This window comes from Orbicella franksi, chromosome 11 (assembly GCF_964199315.1).
Source record: "Orbicella franksi chromosome 11, jaOrbFran1.1, whole genome shotgun sequence".
NCBI classification, from domain to species: Eukaryota; Metazoa; Cnidaria; class Anthozoa; order Scleractinia; family Merulinidae; genus Orbicella; species Orbicella franksi.
In genome coordinates, this window is record NC_138155.1 from 27,472,144 (window position 1) to 27,491,996 (window position 19,853).

At 40.2% G+C, this 19,853-nt stretch overlaps 1 protein-coding gene across 2 annotated transcripts; it reads left to right on the forward strand.

Moving 5' to 3' along the window:
- The first annotated feature begins 4,473 nt into the window (after positions 1–4,473).
- LOC145502615 (transient receptor potential cation channel subfamily V member 5-like) lies at positions 4,474–19,589 on the forward strand. 2 transcript variants are annotated; one of them, XM_081481945.1, is made up of 17 exons: positions 4,474–4,669; positions 6,217–6,524; positions 6,985–7,198; positions 7,637–7,795; positions 8,319–8,473; positions 8,893–9,039; positions 9,570–9,651; positions 10,056–10,171; positions 10,930–11,046; positions 11,941–12,051; positions 13,068–13,219; positions 14,075–14,184; positions 14,847–14,938; positions 15,565–15,690; positions 15,950–15,985; positions 16,623–16,811; positions 18,645–19,589. In XM_081481945.1, exons 2-17 carry the CDS (start codon positions 6,234–6,236, stop codon positions 18,723–18,725), a joined length of 2,178 nt encoding a protein of 725 aa, XP_081338071.1. In that variant the 5' UTR covers positions 4,474–4,669; positions 6,217–6,233; the 3' UTR covers positions 18,726–19,589. The 2 variants fall into 2 exon arrangements, with proteins under 2 accessions (XP_081338071.1, XP_081338070.1); XM_081481944.1 differs by having other exon boundaries at positions 4,474–4,665; positions 6,210–6,524; positions 18,645–19,586.
- Positions 19,590–19,853: the final 264 nt, after the last annotated feature.

Here is a 19,853-nt window from a genome sequence, read left to right on the forward strand (position 1 = left end):
TGAGGGTGACGTCACAGTTCCCGCCACTGCGACCGGGAGCACGCGGCAATGGTTTACTTTGCCAGTTTATGAATGAATACGTGTTTACTTTATAAAAATTTTGAAAGAATTTCCCTTTTTGGGACCCTTTCTGAAAACTAGATGACCATTCTTATGGTCCAAGCTATAACAGAAACGTTCATCTTGACGAAAGCTGGGGTTTTGACAACAACGCTGTTTTCTAATTGCTTTGGAGAGTTGCAGAAGGTCCTTCAATGCTGCGATTCAGTCAGGAAACTTACTCATCACGGGAAAGAAAGCAATTCTACGCTTAACAACAACGGGAAGAGAAGGTACTTTATAAGCCTAATGCCTGTAGTACTTTAGAGATTTCTCCTAAGTCGGCAGTACTACAAACTTAATACTTTGTTAGCCAGAACTTTTCCAACTCACCAAAGCGTGAACACTTCAACGATCTCCAATGAAGTTCACAAGTTAAACTTAAGACCTAAGTCTAAAATTATTTTTATTACTTTAAAAACTTTTAACTGATAGTTAGTAAATGTTGTATTGTTGTATTTTGAAACCTAAAAAACTCAATGGTTCAAAACTGTAGTGAATTCCGAGAATTTCACCTGTACGACAAAGACGTTACACTTCGTTCCACGTGTAGAGATATTTAAGCTTATAGGTTGCAAAGACATTGCTGACTTACATGTAACCTCTCAACAACCTTAGCCGAGCACCCTCGGAAATGTTCAGGAAAGACCATGTGATCTTTATACGATCAACTAAAATTGTTGAAAACCTTTTAAATTACTTTATTATAATCAGATTACTTCACTGAAGCGCTTCATAAAACTGGATAAATCAGGAGTTTTATAAACCTGCGAGCCAGCGAGCCATGCGAGCCAAAGGGCGAGCCAGTGCGAGCCATGCGAGTCATACGAGTCATGCGAGCCCTAGAACAAATGTTAAGATTTTTTATTTGTTACATTTATATTCACATGAGAACAAGAACAAGAGCAACGGAACAAAATGAATAAGATTGCAATATTAAATTCTTGCAATATTAAATTCTAAGGGAAGAGACAACCACATGTAGCAGTCAGCCAACCGACAAAGTTTTGATAACTCTGATTCACTAAAGAGCGAACCTGTTAAAATTACGCGATTCACTCACCATTCTTGACGCCAATACACGGATTTGCCCTGAAGTACTGTTCTCTTTTTTCTTGAATGATTTTCAACGTGGATATCAATGAATGACGAGTGCCAATGGATACCATTCACCTACTCATTCGAGTAGCGGTGGGGCGGTGGAGCCGTACGTTTCTCTCAGAAAATTTTCTTTACTTTAGTCTTGAACCTTTTTGACGCATTGTTTTTATTTTCTACGGATCCTGGGCGATTTGAATAGACAAAATTTTCTCCAAGAAACAAAAATGTGAAACAAAGAAAAAACTTCATCACACTCAGGGCAGCCATTACTATGACGCAAGACTTGGCACGATGTACAGATGTTTAGAGCATTTTTCATATTTGCCGCACCAGCAATAGTTCTGGTAACCGAAGCGAGATTAGGATTTTCTTTTGGGAATATTTCAATTGAAGGCACTTTTGTAGCTAAATTTAAAATTAATTTCCCAGGGAAAGAGAGAGTACCCTGGGAGCGAGGTTGTACTCGTCCCCAGGGTCATCTCCGCTTTCAAGATGGCTCGCAGATTTAGCAGACCCATAAATCAGTTGAAATGGGTTACTTACAGAGACAGGCATTGGTGCTTTTAGCTCACCCTGTAACTTCCTCTTATAGACTGTTCTTATTTTTCTAAGTATTTGCCTCTTTCCCAGCTACAACTATGCCTGGCTCTCCACCTACTAGAATATTGGATGATGGTGTCATTTGACTACAGCTACTAGAATTACTCACATCTTCTCTGGTAATCTTTTTAATTAGGGTAATTATGTTTTATACTCTTATGCGACTTCAAAATTGAAATAAGAAAGAAAAAAATGTATTCTAGCAAAAAAGTCTAAAAAAGCCTAGTCTGTTACCAACATCATTTAAGTCCTCAGTACCCCCTGACTCAGACTATGTCTATAATCTCCCTCTGTCTAAGCCCATACCTTCTCTCCCTATGCAATGTTGTCCCCCTGACTCCTGCTATTCCGCCTTCTCCCCCTAATTTCTAGGTCCTCTGTACTCCCCCCTAACTCACCCTACCCCATTCCATTCTCTGCATACCTGGTACCTGACAGGAAACAACCTTTATTTTTTTTTCTACTCACCAGTGCTGATTGGGCCACCCTGCCTAAATAAAGTTGACCTTGACCTTGACCATGAAGGATTTGAACTTACGACCTCTCGCTCCGAAGCGACTCGTCTTATCCACTACACCACACCGTACGCTGTTGAAAACATCACCTTTTTAATCGCTGCCATAACTTCTCCGTCCCAGGCTTACTTCGGTCAAATGCCCGAGATGAAGTTACCTCCCGAAATTGAAGTGTTTCTTCATGGCCTATTTGCATACTTCGAGTCAGAAATTAGTTTTAAGCTGAGAAAGATTCTCGTTTAAACATATTGAAGACAGAATGCAATCTGGTGTCTTTTTATTATCGCTGGTAGCAGCATACGAACAAATAAGTTCAAGCCTAAAGTTGGTACACTCTGACATCAATGTGAAAGAACAAGACCAAAAAAAAAGAAAGAAACATATTTTGATTAAAAGATTTTAAAATACGGAGATTTTGACATCCTGACTAAACAACAATGAACAACTAAAAGGAGCTTGAAATAAAATTTAAAAAGCAAGCTAGCAGTGAAATCGAATACGATTTCGCACAGTACTTTGACCATTATGCACCGATTCACTGTGAAGAAATCTAAGTCAGTAACTACATTACAATAATATTGGCAACAAAAATTCTGAAAATCTAAAATACCAAAATCATCTTTAAAACTTTAAATTATTGAGAGCGGTCACGGATTCATCACATCTAAATTATTCCTTTTTTCGCAGTGACACGGCTACAAGCTCACTATGGACTGAAGAAATTGCATTTTATTTAGATGGTGTAAGCTTTGTTCATAACTATAATCAGTCCAGCTGATCAGACGCAAGCAGCAAAAAACGCATTTAAAATCCAGACGACGGGTTCAGGATTGAATGCACTGCTAGAGTCACATTGCGGTGCTGGAGGGACGAATGAAGTCCCATTCACAGCTCTCACAGACGATCTCAACCAAGAGACTATCATAGTCTCTTGTCTAATAATCCTCAGGTAGCCAGGTAGATCAGAACCATGCATGAATAACCTCCGGGGCTCCCCCATATCAAAAAGGATAGGGATGCTTTTAAAAAGAACCCCTAAGAGGCACCAAGATATTGTTTTGTGGCCAATTGTGGGTGTAGCGTGAAAATGTTTTCACCCGGCCCTGACAGGTACAAATTCTAAAACAACACATTAACTGAATACAAGACATGATCTCTTGCTGAATCTAATACACTCTTTTTTTGATGAGTTGTGAATTCCCGGCGTAAATGTGACAAAATTAAAAATCATTTTATTGTCAAACATCTCCTGTCACATTTTTTTTTGGCTTAAGATCCTAAAAGGTACCTCGAAAGCTCCCGCTACCAAAACTGTTTTTCTGTTCCGGGTTGTTCGAAAGCCGGTTAACACTATCCCAGGATTAAAAAATTAACCTAAGTGTTAATTTTTCTTGTATAAAAATGTTTTCGTTGTTTACGTTTTGTGTAGTTTGAGATAATTCAAACTCTTAACAGAAGGACAAACCGTTTGTCCTTCTGTTAAGAGTTTGAATTATCTCAAACTACACAAAACGTAAACAGAAAATCTCCCCGAAGAGACACAAAAGCGAAATCAAAATTCTCGCTAGGCCCCGCCCGGAACCCCTAAAAGGTACGACGAACACCCCTCCCCTCCCCTTCCTAAAGAAGCAGGTGGCCATGTACATGAATGCGTGTATGTCGTACAAAGTGCATTGACCATCTAGCTCTAAAAGAAAAGCTAGCAAATGGCATTTCACTGTCATTTAAATTAATTAAAGTAAGGAAAAAATGGCGGGAAAACATTGGAATTAAGAAGGTCACTGTCGTCCCTGTATAAGAGGAAAATGAACGAGACCTCAAAAGCACGAAAACGTTTTCCCTTGGTTCCATTTCCGTCCATTTTCAGGCTAATACTTGGAACGTCCTGGAATTCTTGATTGGTTGAGTGACCTCTGTTAGTCTCAGTAAGCAATTTACTGTGAAGTCTTTTTGTTATGGTCGACATAGTTAAAATTTTGACGAAGTGTGTCAGTCTATTTTAATGTTCTTTTTGTTATTTCAAAATCGTAATTGATCTCCCATTGGGACTTTAAGTTTCGCTTCACTTCATCTTGATTGTGTTCAGTAGGAGGTATGACGTAAGCGCACTTTGTTCAAACACAAATAAAATGCAAATGTAACGCAACTACTTTACTTATTCATAAGACATATTTTGCATTCGTTTGCTAGGTAACATGGCTTACCGAAGGAGATCAGAACAACTGGTTCTGGACCATCGTGGTAAACACTGAATGAACTGCACAGAAGGAAAATGATACAGCCCTCAAAATCCTTTCTTGGAGCGATTACTGATCACGGGAAGCTAACCATTCGGACTATAAACAAGACCGTAAGTCCTTATTTATGTTAACCTCCACGACGTTCAACACGAAATGTTCATTGTATGATTTTATTCACTCTCTCCTATAACGGTAGAAAAGTTAAGATACGGTTGTACTATTTTTTATCGCTCTTATGTTCTGCACCAATATAGAAGATAAGCTAAACTCTCTTGGTGTCCCTTAGCTACCGAACAGCAATACATTCAGAATATTCAGTTTTGCGCGCATCAGAGCGACGATGTCAAGTTTCCATCAAGCGATTATAACACTGTGATATGATTTCTTATCAATTGTAAGTTATTTTCAACCATGTTTTCTTCAAGTCTCATTTTTAAGGAATATATCAGTGTAACCTGGTAACTGTGAGACCTTCATAAGTTTGCAGTAGAACGGAAACGAAGCAGGGCTCCACATGAACTCATTCAAACAGCTGAAACAGGAACTTATAACACACTGAACTACGACATGTGTACTTCACAACTGATTAACCACTGATAATATTAGTTTTCTAGGGGGCTTTTTCCTCAAATGGCACAGAGCCGTACCGTTTGATTACTAGCGTCGACAGTTCGGCAAACAAAGTTTGCAGTGTTCAATCCTCAGCAACTTAGGTGCTAATAAATACAAATATTTATTTTATTTCCATACAAGATACAAAGAGGCTGGGATTCAAAATTTTAAAGCGTGCAATTAGGGAAACGTAGTGGAAAACACAAGCAACTGACACCTGGCTAACATGTTAAAAGTAAACTGATCAAGTTAGTAGTGGATAATTCCACGGATTTCGTGATCATCTGAAAACTCCAGTGACAACTTCCTTTTCTGGGTTCAGAATTTCGGGTCACGAAGAGGGTCACGAAGTCCGCGTCGCTACCAGAAACAGCCAGAAATATGTCCCTTATGAATACAAATTAGTAAACAATATTGATTTTTAAAAAATGGCCATTTTTGAGTTGCCCTTTCACAACGAAATCCTCGAAAAAAGAAATTGGTAATATTTTTATAACTTGATGACTTACAAATTTAATCTAATCTTGAACTTTTTTCTTTTTCGTCTTGAAAATCTGTGTTACATTACACTAACAAATGCTAGCCTACGACCAAGCTCTCTTGGCAGCTCTTAGAGTAGGAGGTGAATCATACGCAAAACGAGTCTACGCAAGTGCAAAACCCGTAGAAATGGGCAAAAAAGCAAATAATAGTAATAATAATAATAACAATAATGATAACAACAACAACAACAAAAACTCATTTGATGCGTGACACTACATGACGGTAAAGTAGCTTTAAGGATGAAAAAGCTCTTGTAAATGTCAAATACTTAGCGTAAACGAGACGTTTCGGGCTTAGCCCCTCTTCAGCCACGGTATGTATGTAGAAGAGGCGCTAAGCGTACTGAGGAAGGACTAAGAACATACTGAAGAAGGGCAAGCCCGAAACACCTAGGTTACGCTAGCTTTTGGACATTTTCAAGAGCTTTTTCCACCAGTCTTATATATATTTTATGGAAAGTTAAGTTGTTTCAACTCTTGTTTCATATTTTCAACCACAGGTGGTAGTCCTGGTTTAAGAGGTCATGGGTAACTGCGCTTATAAAGTGCTCGGCGAGAAAGGAGAGGATCGTGATGAAGCTTGGAAGCGTCAGACACGAGGAAAACTGGAGAACAAACTGTATACGTTTGTTGACCTGAAAGGCCTGGAAGGTAACACAGAATTTGTTCAAATCTGGAAAGAAAGCGGCAAGTCTGGGTTCGTAAGAAAGCTTCGAGATGACAAGATACTTCAGCCGTACCTTTATGAACAAGGGGATGGAAAAGAGATCTCTGCAGAAGAGGTCAAAAAATGGCAGAATGAGAGGGAATCACAGGTAAAGTTAACTGAGTTGTGAAAGCGCGATGAAGAACTCTCTCTCCGACGTTCGGTATTTCTAGATCCTTCCCTCCAAGTAGGATCTGTGACTAAAATCGATACTCCAAACTTAAGTGTCCTGTTAGGCCACTGATAAAATAGTGTTAAGACATCCTAGAATTGTCGCTAATTAGCTATTACTCATCCTCATCCCCACGAGCCTCCGTTTCGTCTGCTCACGTGGTCGGCGAAACGGAGGGAGCTGTTTGAAACAACATTTCATAACGAGTAGCACAGGGGACGACAATGGCCACTACTGTAAGTTCCTTCCTTTTTCCTCTCTCTCCCTCCTCCCTCTCTCCCTTACCACTTCCCCACTCCCTCCTTCCCTCTCTTCTCCCATCCTTCGGTTTTCTTTTTCCGTTTTTCCGTTTTTAAAAACATCCTCTTCCTCTTATAATAAATGAACTACTTTCTAGTCCGACAGTCATGGAGCAGTCGAATGTCGTGACGCCCCAGATGATACACCCCGCAAAGCTTGCTGGAATCTTGATCACCGCGGGGCACTGGGTGAGACAGCACTGCACTTGTGTTTCCTAAACAACAATCCACAAATGGCAGAGATGGCGCGCGCATTGCTGAAAGTTTATCCTACTATGGCTCTGGATCAGTATGAAAGCCATGAATTCTATGGTGAGAAAATGATCAAGATTTGTCAGTCTTACTCTATCACTAGCCTGTGAACACGCTTACTATTTGGATTTAGGGCGAAGAAAAAATCGGGAAACCGAGCGAGCCGAGCCCAATCTGGGAAAGAAGATCTTCACTTGGAGGAGCAGCCGCTGTTCAGGAAAGGAGCCCGCACTCCTCCCCGGGAGAGGCGGAAATCGAGCCTACTTGGAAGCCTGTTCAAAGGCTACCCTATCAAGAGCTAAGCAACAGGAGAGTCCATGTATACTGTATCATGATGCTCATATGCTTAGTCATGCCCATCATGAGCTATTTATAGCAGTGTTTCCTAGTAAATGCCAGTCGCATGACTGCATGAAAAGCTAACAGAAACTCTTTGTTGAAAACATGTGAGAGGTTGTCTTTTTCTTCATCGTTTTTTTTATCTTTTACACGCTGCAGGTGAGACAGCTGTTCACATCACGATTGTTAATGGAGACCTACAGTCGTTCAAACTCCTGGTTGGTCAATGTGGAGCTGATGTTCATGCACGAGCAAGAGGAAGATTCTTTATGCCGGAGGACTGCAAGGACAAAATAAAACAAGAAACGAATTACGATGGTAAGTGGTCAAAAGCCGCACATTCTTCGTTCCTGGTTTTGTTACTTTGTTGTTTTCTTGGTTTTGTTGATTGGAGTTCGAAAAACTTCTGTTTGGGCTCAAGTTCGGTCTTCGTGTCTTCGTGTCTCCGCGTTATCGAGTATCAGCTAAAACGAAGTATGCCTTGTCTTGAGAAACAATGGGTATTAGTTCTTCTTAATGTCACTAATTGAACGGTTTTCAATTGAGTGTTGAAAGTAGTTAGACAATTGCTTTCGTTTTGGTTTTGGTTTTATTAAGGTTTGAGACTAACTGAGAAGTCTAACTGGTAAGTTATTGGTTTGATTTTGCTTTTACGACACTCAATTGAAAATCGCTCTAATAAAAACAATAGTGATAGGTTTAATAGCGTTGATCTTCTCAGAGAGCTGGGGGTTTATTGGTATTGCGTTTCAGATACAAGCCTGTCTCATACCGCGTTTAGAGGAGTCCTTTCCGTGACTTTTAAAAGTCGTTAATGTCTCACTGATGCTGTTTTCAACAGGTTATGCCTATTACGGTGAATATCCAGCATCCTTTGCAGCGTGTTTCGAGAACAAGGAGATGTACGACTACCTTATAAGGAGGGGCGCGGATCCAAACAGACAGGACACGCTTGGCAACACCGTATTACACTTGTGTGTCATACACAACAAGATAGTAAGCTAAAAAAAATATTTAGAGGATAGTTTTTACTGGCTGAACTATTTCCTATGGGTTTCGGTGGGTTGTCGAGCTTATCGTGAGCGCAACAAATCGCAGACATATTTCTCATTGATAAGCAACTTCGCCAGGATGCACCTTCAATTTCCTTCCGGGTGATTTTCAGTCACTTTCTACCTGGACTTGGAGGAGGTCTTTACGTTGCGATCTTTCTTTCTTTCTTTCTTTCTTTCACGTTGAAACTGGTGCAGACATGGAATGAGATAGAGTGTCAAATTACTTCCTTAAAGCTTGGTGGTATAGCCTTCACTGATCTGTACAGTATGCAGTCGGGTCAAATTCCATGGGGGAAAAAATCATTGTCAAATGTCAGTAAGACTATTTTATTATATTGATCAAACATTCTTTCGTTGTAGGACATGTTTCTTCATGCCACACAGAGAAAACACAAGATACGTGGAGATACGTTCATCAGAAATAACTTGGGACTTACACCTCTCACGCTGGCTGCTAAGTTGGGAAGAAAAGAGATGTTCCATGAAATTCTCGAATATCAAAGCATGGTAAGGAACAGAGTGTTTTCACATGACGTCACAGCAGCCATATTGTTGTCCCAAAACAATGAAACGGTGGCCATGTTGGTGTACCAAACCAATCCTGTAGGAGTTGAATTCATTTGTTATATAACAGTTTTTTTGCTCAGTAAGTTTGCATGGCTGCTGGCCACGTGAGTGAAAACAATGTATAAGTTTTCTTCAAAAGACAGTTTTTTTTTTTATCTTTTTTGCAAGCTAACAAAGGAAAAATGACCGGAGCCGTCAAAGAGTTTCTTACTGTAAAAAGCGCGACCGTTGCACTCATAATTACCCGGTCACAATCTAACTCCGTTTTGTTATCCTCATTTATTTTCGACTTATTATTTGATGTTTTCTACCTTAGAAAACTCTTCCTTTCGGGTTATTTTCTATCTGAAGTAGTTTTTACATCAGAATGGCGTCATACGCATGCGTCGTGTTGCTAAGGAGCCTGTCTTTCATGAAAACCACAGACTCAGAGAAGATTTAAACGAGTTTTTTGAATTGTTCTCCAACAGGAGTACTGGTCCTATGGACGCATGACTTGTTCAGGATACCCACTAGACGGCCTAGATTCTATTGACAAGAATGGTAAATCGGGTAAGTCAATATTATGAGCTAACCATGAGAACCATCTTAGTCCCAAGTAAGAAATATGCAAAACAAAACAAACAGTTAACTTTTTTCGACTTTGCTTTGCACTCCGTAAGCATACCTGGCTAAAAAGGAGGACCATTCAGTTCTGTTCCAAGTAACAAATATGAAAAACAAAACAAACAGTTAACTTCTATCGACTATGTCTCTCACAATTCCATCCTCCCTAATCCCCGCATTCCCTGTAGTCTACCTTTCTTTACGACTTCTCTTTCTTCCCCTCACATCCTACGCTCTCTTTACTCTAACTCTCTCTGAGTGTCACTCACAATTATGTTTCGTCAGCCTGTTTCGTCTCTGGGAAAATCGCCCGTATGGTTCTCGGGTAAAACATATTTTCTTTTGTTTAGACGATGAATCAGCTTTACTGATCACACTGAATGGAAAGACAGACGATCATTTGGACATGCTGAACAGCGGTATTATCTATCGACTTCTTGAGGAGAAATGGAAAGCCTTTGCCAGGGTAAGAAAATCAATTTCGCATTACGTGATCACAGATGAAACTTATAGCTAACGCGCTCGTTCCCGAAATTTCGTAGTCTTAAATGTCAGACGTCTTCTTGTCCTAATGCCCGCCGGCGCCTCTCCTGGATTAGGGCAAGAAGACGCCTGACATTACAGACAAGACATTTCGGTTCCTTATATCTGATACTTGTTACTATATAAGGACAAAATACAGTCAACAGTGTATTTGCTGGTGAAATGAGCCGGGACCATAAAGTCGGTTATCCGAATTCGGCACGGATATTTTCGTCTGTGATGATTGAAGAGTGAAGAGTGAAGAGTGAAGAGTGAAGAGTGAAGAGTGAAGAGTGAAGAGTGAAGAGTGAAGAGTGAAGAGTGAAGAGTGAAGAGTGAAGAGTGAAGAGTGAAGAGTGAAGAGTGAAGAGTCAAGGGTCAAGGATCAAGGGTGAAGCGTGAAACGTGAAGCGTGAAGCGTGAAGCGTGAAGCGTGAAGGGTGAAGAGTGAAGCGTGAAGCGTGAAGGGTGAAGAGTGAAGGGTGAAGGGTGAAGGGTGAAGAGTGAAGTTTTTGCGGTGGAGAGAAGTTGGTGGTTTTTAGGTGGATCACACAGCGCGCGAAATGGGTTTGACAAAGCCTTAACGGCAAGTTCAAAGGCGAGTTCAAACTAGTAAGATCCAACGGTTTCTAAGCTAAGCAAAACTTGCCAGTTCCAGATTCTATCTCAGCATTAAACATATTTCCTCTCTTTTATTTCCAGGGCAAGTTTTACAGGCGCTTATTATTTGCGGTCCTCTACCTTCTGGGCTTTAGCTTGGCTATTTATCTTAGACCACGACATCTTGATCCAAAGAGAATAGAGACGAGAGATGACAAAGTAAGAGGTTTTTAAGTTGCTTATTAATGATAGACGTACAGAGGAAAATAACAAAACTAGAGGTTCCGTAAAAAGCGTTTATTTCGTGTAGGTAGCATTAAATGGTTACTCGCCCCTTTTCAAGTTTGACTTGGCCAATCTCTGAAATTTTTCAAACATCCTAGTGAAACTGAAGATGTCTCCAATAAAATCTTTTGATTAAATTGTAGAGGTTACAAATCTTTTTTTCACTGTTCCACTTTCGTGGACGCAGAGTCTGCTAAAAGCCTAGAGGCCTCAGTATCACTCTTACCAAAATTCACAATCGCACTTTCGTTAATGTTGTCATTTTGTGCAGTTTCCGTATTCTGTGTAGTAGCTGCTCCAGTGATAATAGGCAGTGATTTCAAGTGAACTGGTACGCGAGATTGACGAGTCGCCCGCGACCCATACAAGCGAGTAAAAGGAAAGAGTACACGCATTCCTCTTCGCCGCGCGTGTCGCACCACTCTAACTCGCGCGTTGTTACCACTCCGGCAAGCGCCTCAGTGCTGCGCAGGCTAGCAATTTCCGCTACAACTCAAAGAAACGTCACCAAAAGCCTATTCGTGACAAAATTACAGCATAACACTTCGAATCAAATGCAACTATTTTGTGAAGTTTATATGAAATAAACTTCACAACATTTCACTCCTCACGGGAAGATATGAACTCAACTAATTGACCTCGCTCCCAATGTGTGGCTTCATAGCTCAGTTGGTAGAGCATCGCACCGGTATCGCGGAGGTCACGGGTTCGAATCCCGTTGAAGCCCTGATTTTTTCAGGCTTCTTCTTTCCAGTTGCTTAAATTGGAAAATTAACTGCGATGATCATTCTTCACTTTCAAATGCAACTATTGTTATGTTTTCCACAGTTACGTCTCGTTGCAGAAGGCTTTACAGTTCTTGGTGCGATAATCTACTTGGTGCTGGAAATCAAAGATGTGTTAATAACACAAGGAATTAACGTCCAACTGAACGCCTTGGTAAGAATTAATCTATTCAGTAATGAATGAACGAAAGACTTTATTTCAGTGTCAATGGTAATTAGTTTAAAAAAACTAATTGGGGACCTATTTACATATTTAAATATACTTTAGCTGCATAAAGTTAAAATTATTTACAATTTAGTTCCAAACAAAAGCCCTTAATAACCCTTAACCCAACTTACCTCTCACTTTACGTCAGGGATGTGAGTACGACACGCGAACCGCGCGAAAACCAGTAACAAGTTTGGTCCTCTAGTTTCCGCGCGGCCAGTTTTTCTTTCTTCCTTTTTCTCACTTCGTGATGGGTAAATAATTACTCGTAATTAAAAGCCCCGAGGAATATTTTCAAGGTATGGACAACGCAAGGGACTTGGTTAACTTACTCTGGGTGCCAGAGGTTTTTCTTGCGCAGTTTCCGGTGTCGGTCATGTCTCTATGTCGCGAAAAATCTTAAGATCTTAAGGACGAACACAATCTAAGACCGAACAGTCTTCAAGAGCAATTTTTCATCCTAAGGAAATGCCGAGGAAAGTTCGAGTGCCTCATTAATGAGATGCTTTTAATAAGGAAAAAGATACCGATTCTGAACACTCAAAAAGACTCCATTCCAGCGAAACTGTTCATTTAATTTTGTACATCATGTTCTTGTCCATTCTTTTGTTTTCCTCCATGACACTTTAGTCTATTGTAGTTTCTCGCTTTCCTTTCTTTATATAACGTTACTGAGCTTACAATAATCTACATTTGATAATGGTGACATGTCGTCGCCGAAACGTCATGTTTTAATATCGCTACTTTTTATCCTGAAATGTTTTTCCAAATCTCTCAGAAGATGTACAGTTTGCTGGAGAAAAAAAATTAAAATATTTCTCCATTCTAATCGTAAGTTCTATAGCCAACGTTTATGGAAACAACGAGCATTGATAAGGAAAAGGGTTCACTTTACCCTTTTCCGCGACATTGCACATTGATGGGGAATTTTTATCATAGTTTTACGTCGATATCTTCTTCAGCGTGACGCTCCTGGTAAATCCATCTTCTTGATGTCCTGTGTACTCGTTATCCTTGCGTTACCTTGTCGTTACCTTGGAGAACAAAATGCCGAGACTGCCATGTTGATTCTTGCTGCTCCAATGGCTTGGTGTTATCTGCTTTTCTTCTGTAGGTAAGTACTGAAAATATGGGTGAGGGTAGTTCTGAAAAGAAGTGTTCTTGGTGACTGTCTTTTCGGCAACTTGAGGGAAACTGAGTCATCGCTAGAGTCAAGTGAGTCAAGAGGTGGTCAGTTTAGCTGTGATGGTAGTGGCTGTAAGAATCGTGAAAAGTTTGCCCCTAGTCATCGACCGTGAGATAATCGCTCTTTCTTGTTTGACTGTTTGTTAGCCTGTACACATCCGTCCCCTCCCCGCTAAATAAGGGGAGAGGGTCCCCCTCTCCGATTTTTTGGAGGGGAGAGGGCGGATATTTACAGGCCAACTGTTTGTTTGTTTGATGTGAAGTTTATATGAAATAATTCATATATGAACTGCGGTTGTAGATGAAAGTGAAGAATGATCATCGCAGTTAATTTTCCAATTTAAGCAATTGGAAAGAAGAAGCCTGAAAAAATCAGGGCTTCAACGGGATTCGAACCCGTGACCTCCGCGATACCGGTGCGATGCTCTACCCTGATTTTTTCAAGCTTCTTCTTTCCAATTGCTTAAATTGGAAAATTAACTCCGATGATCATTCTTCACTTTCATCTACAACCGCAGTTCATATATGAATTATTTCATATAAACTTCACATCATTTCACTTCTCACGGGAAGATATGAACTCAACTAATTGACCTCGCTCCCAATGTGTGGCTTCATAGCTCAGTTGGTAGAGCATCGCACCGGTATCGCGGAGGTCACGGGTTCGAATCCCGTTGAAGCCCTGATTTTTTCAGGCTTCTTCTTTCCAGTTGCTTAAATTGGAAAATTAACTGCGATGATCATTCTTCACTTTCACTTTGTTTGTTTGGTTGTCAATTTCCAGAGGTTTTGGAGCCATTGGTCCATTTGTGGGTATGATCTACAAGATGTGCGTCGGAGATATGTCAAGGTTTTTTATCATATACATCATATACCTACTGGGACTTGCGCAAGGTAAAACGCTAACTTAAACTAACTTTAAAGGCATACAGACCTTGTTTGGACGAAATCTGCCTCTGAGAATTATTTCGCGAAGTACACAGGATGCGACTTTACGTTAAGTAATGCGTGTAACGTGTTGATGGCGCCGTGACGTGACGTTACCTGTCACAGAAAGCACACAGGATAACGTTTGGCGTAATTGGTGTGTTTGCCTGTTTGCTTTGTGGTTTTGCAAAGCAGGCACAACAACATGATGGTCATGAAGGGTAATTATCGCATCAATAAAAGAACGTCAAAAGGACTTTGTAACGAAATACGGAAGAATCCCCGTACACATATAACAATCGCGAGATGTCCATGATCCCGCCAATACGAAATCGTAGGGACCACGAAAAGTATCTGCAATCCTGGGATGTTTGTTTAAGTGCGCTTTGAGCATCCAAAGACCAATAAACAATAATTTTAACCGTATCTGTAACTTTAACCGAGTGTTCATTAGAATGGGTGCATTTATTGATGCGAATCTTGCCATTTGAGTCAATTGTAATTTTTCAACTACTTGTTGCTATTTCGTTTGCTTTTTAGCTAACTTTATGAAAGTATTTTTCGTACTGTAAGCCAAGCTGGCGAGCAGCCAAGCACCATTTAAGATTCCCATTGTTTTGTTTTTGCAGCATTTTCACATGTAATGAAAGGAGTCGAGGGATTTCAAAATGAAGGATATACCATCATGACTCTAATGCGCATGACATTCGGCGAGTTTGACGTAAGTTCTGATCTCGTTCTCAGGGCCTGCGTTTCGTTTGGTGAGCAATAGAACCACTGACTCTAGGGACGAGAGTTGTAAGTTGTTTCAATAGGAAGGTGCTTGTAGCCCCCAACGTTTTAAAGGAGAGACACCGCAAACATGGTTGTAAAGGCTGGTTTTCACTTCCGGCGCATAGGCATTAGCATAAACAACATAAGCAAACCCAGTAAGATGTTGATAATTAGTGCTTTTTGTTTGGAAAGTTTCCTAACAAAAGGAGCTACTTAACAGCATTCTACTACGTTTGTATTTGTTCAGTGCTTGTGCGTTAGTGAAAACCAACCCTAAGGCCACGAGTGGAATATTCCCGGGAATTTGACAAGCATGGATGTAATTGAACAAATTTGAGGGGAGAAATCAAAATTGGATTCCAACGAAGCTAAAAACTAATCCTAAAGGCTCCTAAAATGCCTGTCTGGAACAAAAGTCAAATTCCAAGATGAAAGATTGATATTTTTACAACGTGCAGTTGCCGCATACAGGAAATACGATTTTCATATAGTATTAAAGCATCTACCTTTCATTCACGATGTCAATCGTGTTGCCATGGTCACTGACTATGTCCATTTCTTGTCTTTCCCCAGTTTTTCACGTTCGATAGGTCACGGCACCCAGCTTTGGCTAAGCTGTTGTTTTTCTACTTCATGTTGTTCGTCACAGTTTTACTCATGAATATGTTGATTGCAATGATGGCAAACACGTACCAGAATGTAAGTAAAACAGCAATTTCTTACATGAGGAATTCTGAGATGCATCAGGGTTGTTTAGAAACTTTCAGAGGAATATGAACGGCAGGATCAGCCGCGTCACCTCCTGATCAGATGCGTTGCTGATATTTGTTGAGTTCCGTGCTAATAACCAAATATTTCCTTAGATAGTTTAAAGTGCTCGAAATGACTTAAAGAAAAAGTAACGGTAAATATTAGCTCTCTACTTTGATTTTAACATATGCTGTTTTGTTTTTTACAGATTTCAGACCGTTCAGAAAAAGAATGGAGAAGACAGGTAAAAAAAGACCAAATACAGTCAAACCTTTCCTCACGGACCCTGTATAACGCGAACGCTTCTACTTTACGCAAAGTTCGCGTGGTCTCAGCGAACCAGAATTCATGCAGTCTCTTCCTGTATAACGCGGACACCCAGTACATTTAAGCGCCCTGTCTGGCCCTTTGTTGTCCACATGAAAGTGGTTCGACTTATACCTCATTTTTCTATCCCTGAGAAGATGAGGAATTCACCCTTGAGGCGTAAAGTTTGACAAAAGATATTAGACTCCAACGGAATCCTGAACCTTATACTGTGTCTAACGCATGTATGGTTATTTAGTTTGGAGGACTATGAGCCGTGCAGCCGTGCTCCTTTTCGATTCTATTTAGATTGGATCTATTTTTTTCCAGGCAGACGTTAGTTTGATTTAAATAACAGACAACGTAAATGTGACGTTTTTTCGAGCAATCCAAACTAATAAATTCAGACGTACTGAGAATAAAACAGAGAGCATACGTAGGTAGTGGTTAAAAATTTCTTGAGTTTTCATCGAGTTTTTACTCTTAAGACCACGTTTAACTACCTTCATCCAAATGATTATCCAAAAAAGACTAAAAAAAAAAAAGACTAAAAAAGATCTGTTTTCTGTTGACAGTGGGCGCACATTATTATGGTCTTAGAGCGCTCAGTTAAACCATCAGACCTAAAAAAGCTCCAGGATGACTACTCGGTAGATATGGCCCGAGAGGGGATTGAGGAGAGGCGTCGTGGCCTGATGGTGATTAAAAAGAGCAGCTTGCCGAGCAAAGCTGACAAAAGAAAAACCGCCATCTTGAACTGGCAGGTAAGACTTGGATTACAGTCCTCGATGCTGTGTGCTCGACTCCTGATTGAGCAGTCGGAGTTCGAGCCCTGGCCGGGGACATTGTGTTGTGTTCTTGGGCAAGAAACTTTACTCTCACAGTGCCTCTCTCCATCCAGGTGTATAAATGGATACCGGCGCGTTTAATGCTGGGGGTAACCCTGCGATGGACTAGCATCCCATCCAGGGGGGAGTATAAATACTCCTAGTCGTTTCATGCTGCAGAGCCAGAGATAAGCGCCGGCCTAATAGGCCTTTTGGCTCGTATGCAAACTTTACCTTTTACCTTTTTATGCTGATGAGAGCGTTCTTTTTTCACTAAGAAAAACGAAAATGATTCATCGTTACAACGGTTATTTGACCCTTCATTCAGGGATTTATTCTTTTGGAGTAAAACGAGTTTCAATGCGGAATCTTACGTCAATGTTAATGCTATATCTCAGCTAAATAAGAGGCAATAATAATTTTTGAACTCGTTCTTGCAAAACTAAACATAAACTTCAGTGACGTCTGTTAAAATAGGAAAGTAAATTTCAATTTAAAACTATGTTACAACCTTTAATGAACTTGCCAAACGCATTGAGCCTAATTTGACATTAAGTTGAATTAATTTATTTCTTAAACTTCATTTGCTCATCTTAATTCCATGATTGCGATAACATAGATCCAAAGAGATCAATTACCCAGCACGCATCCCTCGAGTAATGACTAAAGACCTGGTCTCTATGAAGTATCTGTGATTGGCTGTTTATAGCGCGCGAAAATTCACAACTGAGTAACCCTAACTCTAACCAATCAGAGACACGGATCTCTCTATAGTTACGTAATCGGAGATCAAAGCCACCTTGCTACGATTAATTTAACTCAGTTAACTTTAAACATTTAACGCCAGGCTCTTTTCGACGATCTGAAGTCTGTGCGACCAACACTTGATGAAACAGGTAACTATTCTGTTTTGCGCGAGACCTTTATGCTTTCACACGGACAGTCACGCACCAGCAACGGCTGACATGCACGCACGGACCCAGAGACAATCCTTGAAAAAATTAGCTGGCAGAATTCTTTCACGTTCATTACTTGCTAGCTGTGATCGATGTCAGTACAGCCATGAAAACGTTGTGATGGTAATGTGAGTTTTCGCTTTGTTACACAACGTTACGCTCTCAGGAGAGAGGGCCTCTCCGGATCTCTATCTCGAGACAGCGTAGTGTTGTGTTACAGGGAGGGTCCAAAACTGGACTACGGCCGTGACATCACGTGACGTGACGTGATCATCGTGATTCCTCTTAAGACTGTCTTGGCGTTGTAATCCAAAAGGGTGGTTTGTTACACTCTTTTGTAAGCAGTGCCCTGACCTTAAATGATTAACTGTTTGAAGTTGTAAATGCACTGAGCTCTCACGACACTTATCTAAGACAATATAAATCAACAAAACCATAAATGTTTTCTCTATTTTTATTCCTATCTGTAAAGGCGTAAACAAAAAAAGTATGTTTAATACTGATTAACTTCACAGACAACTGAAACACTTCAAAGAATACACTAAATCATGTGATAGTTAACAAGCCACGCACAGGCTCCCCACACTAAACTGCATCTTAATAGTGTAATTTAAATACAGGACAAGTGGCGTGACGGGAGAGAGAAAACCCACGGCTAGGTTGGTGGAAGAGGGAGGTGGGAGGATGTGGGGGGTGTCTGGAAGTATCAGCAATTTCCAGAAATAACATCAAAGAAATATACTACAGTCAGCGTCACAATGGAATTTAAGCTTGGTGTTCAAGTAACGTTTAATTTTTAAATTTTCTTCCTTAGATTCTGGGAATTGACTCTGTCAAAAATAAACTTCAAGAGCAAGCAAAGCGTCAGCAGCATCTCACATCAGTGGCGACGTGAATAACACCTGAAAATCACGCGAACACATCGTGAACACCACGTGAACAACAAGGGGATGTCACGTGAACGCACTGTAATGAGGCCAACAAAAAAAAAACAGATGAACATGGACAAATGATATTCAGTAGACATGAGCAAAAAACTCAAAATGCAAATGATACTCAGTTTGCAGTTCAAATGAACGAGGGACGTATAGTTAGCGGGATACCTCCTTAGGCAAAACAAATCACGGGAGTGTAAAAATACATTTCACCCTAAACCGTTGCAATTTCAATTCATTTACTATATTATGTCTTGCCTTTGTAGTAAGAATACAATATCAAGCAAATTAATTAATAGGACGTTTTCTATGAAAGTAAGTCAATTTTATGAAATTAAAAAATGTAATTTATTGGAGGATAATACTCCTCAATTTGTAGGAATATAAGTACTGGAGATCAGTTTACCTGGATAAGCAAACTGATTAGACGAATTATCACTTTTGTAAACAAGATAAAACACAATCAAATATTTCCTTAATTCAGAATTTGTACACTTGTAACTGTTATGGCATTTGCAAGTTTTGTAAGGTCTTTGGTCGCATTAGTAAGAACCAGTGGAACCGGTCATGACCGGTTATAGACCCAGCAGACTGAACATAAACGTTAGTTTCCTTAGACTGCGTTTCTCGCTCGTATCATGCATGCACGCACTAAAAGATAACAGAAGGTATTGATATGGCGCAGTTCGCGTTTTCAACACCCAAATTTGAGCAGCTTACAACGAAAATACTTAACCAAAATTCTAACGGACATAAACGTATTGAGTTGTGGGCCAGAAACATCAAAAAAAGTCTTTAAAAATACGCCACATAGTGCCTCGAAAAATTGATTTCCGGTTTGTCGAGAGGTTTGTTCATGCTTTTTGCTCGTGCCAATCTTACTCCGCATCACAAATTGTACAAAGAGCTCGACTACTTCTATGTTTCAAGCGCGCTGTTTCCGTGTGCGCGTTCCTAGTTATACGTCTTTTGTATCGCGCAGCTCGCCCTTTTCAGCACACCGAAGAAGGGTCAAGCCAAAAGCGCATCAAATAAGTTTTTTTTTCCATTTATACATCCATCGGCTTCGTAAGAAAATTCCGTTTGGG

Excerpts from the sequence above, each read along its gene's own strand:
- LOC145502615 (XM_081481945.1), top strand. The coding sequence starts at position 6,234 with ATGGGTAACTGCGCTTATAAAGTGCTCGGCGAGAAAGGAGAGGATCGT. Across the intron at positions 9,040-9,569 it reads TTCTCGAATATCAAAGCATG|GAGTACTGGTCCTATGGACG; the intron begins GTAAGGAACAGA and ends GTTCTCCAACAG. Across the intron at positions 15,691-15,949 it reads TGGCAAACACGTACCAGAAT|ATTTCAGACCGTTCAGAAAA; the intron begins GTAAGTAAAACA and ends TGTTTTTTACAG.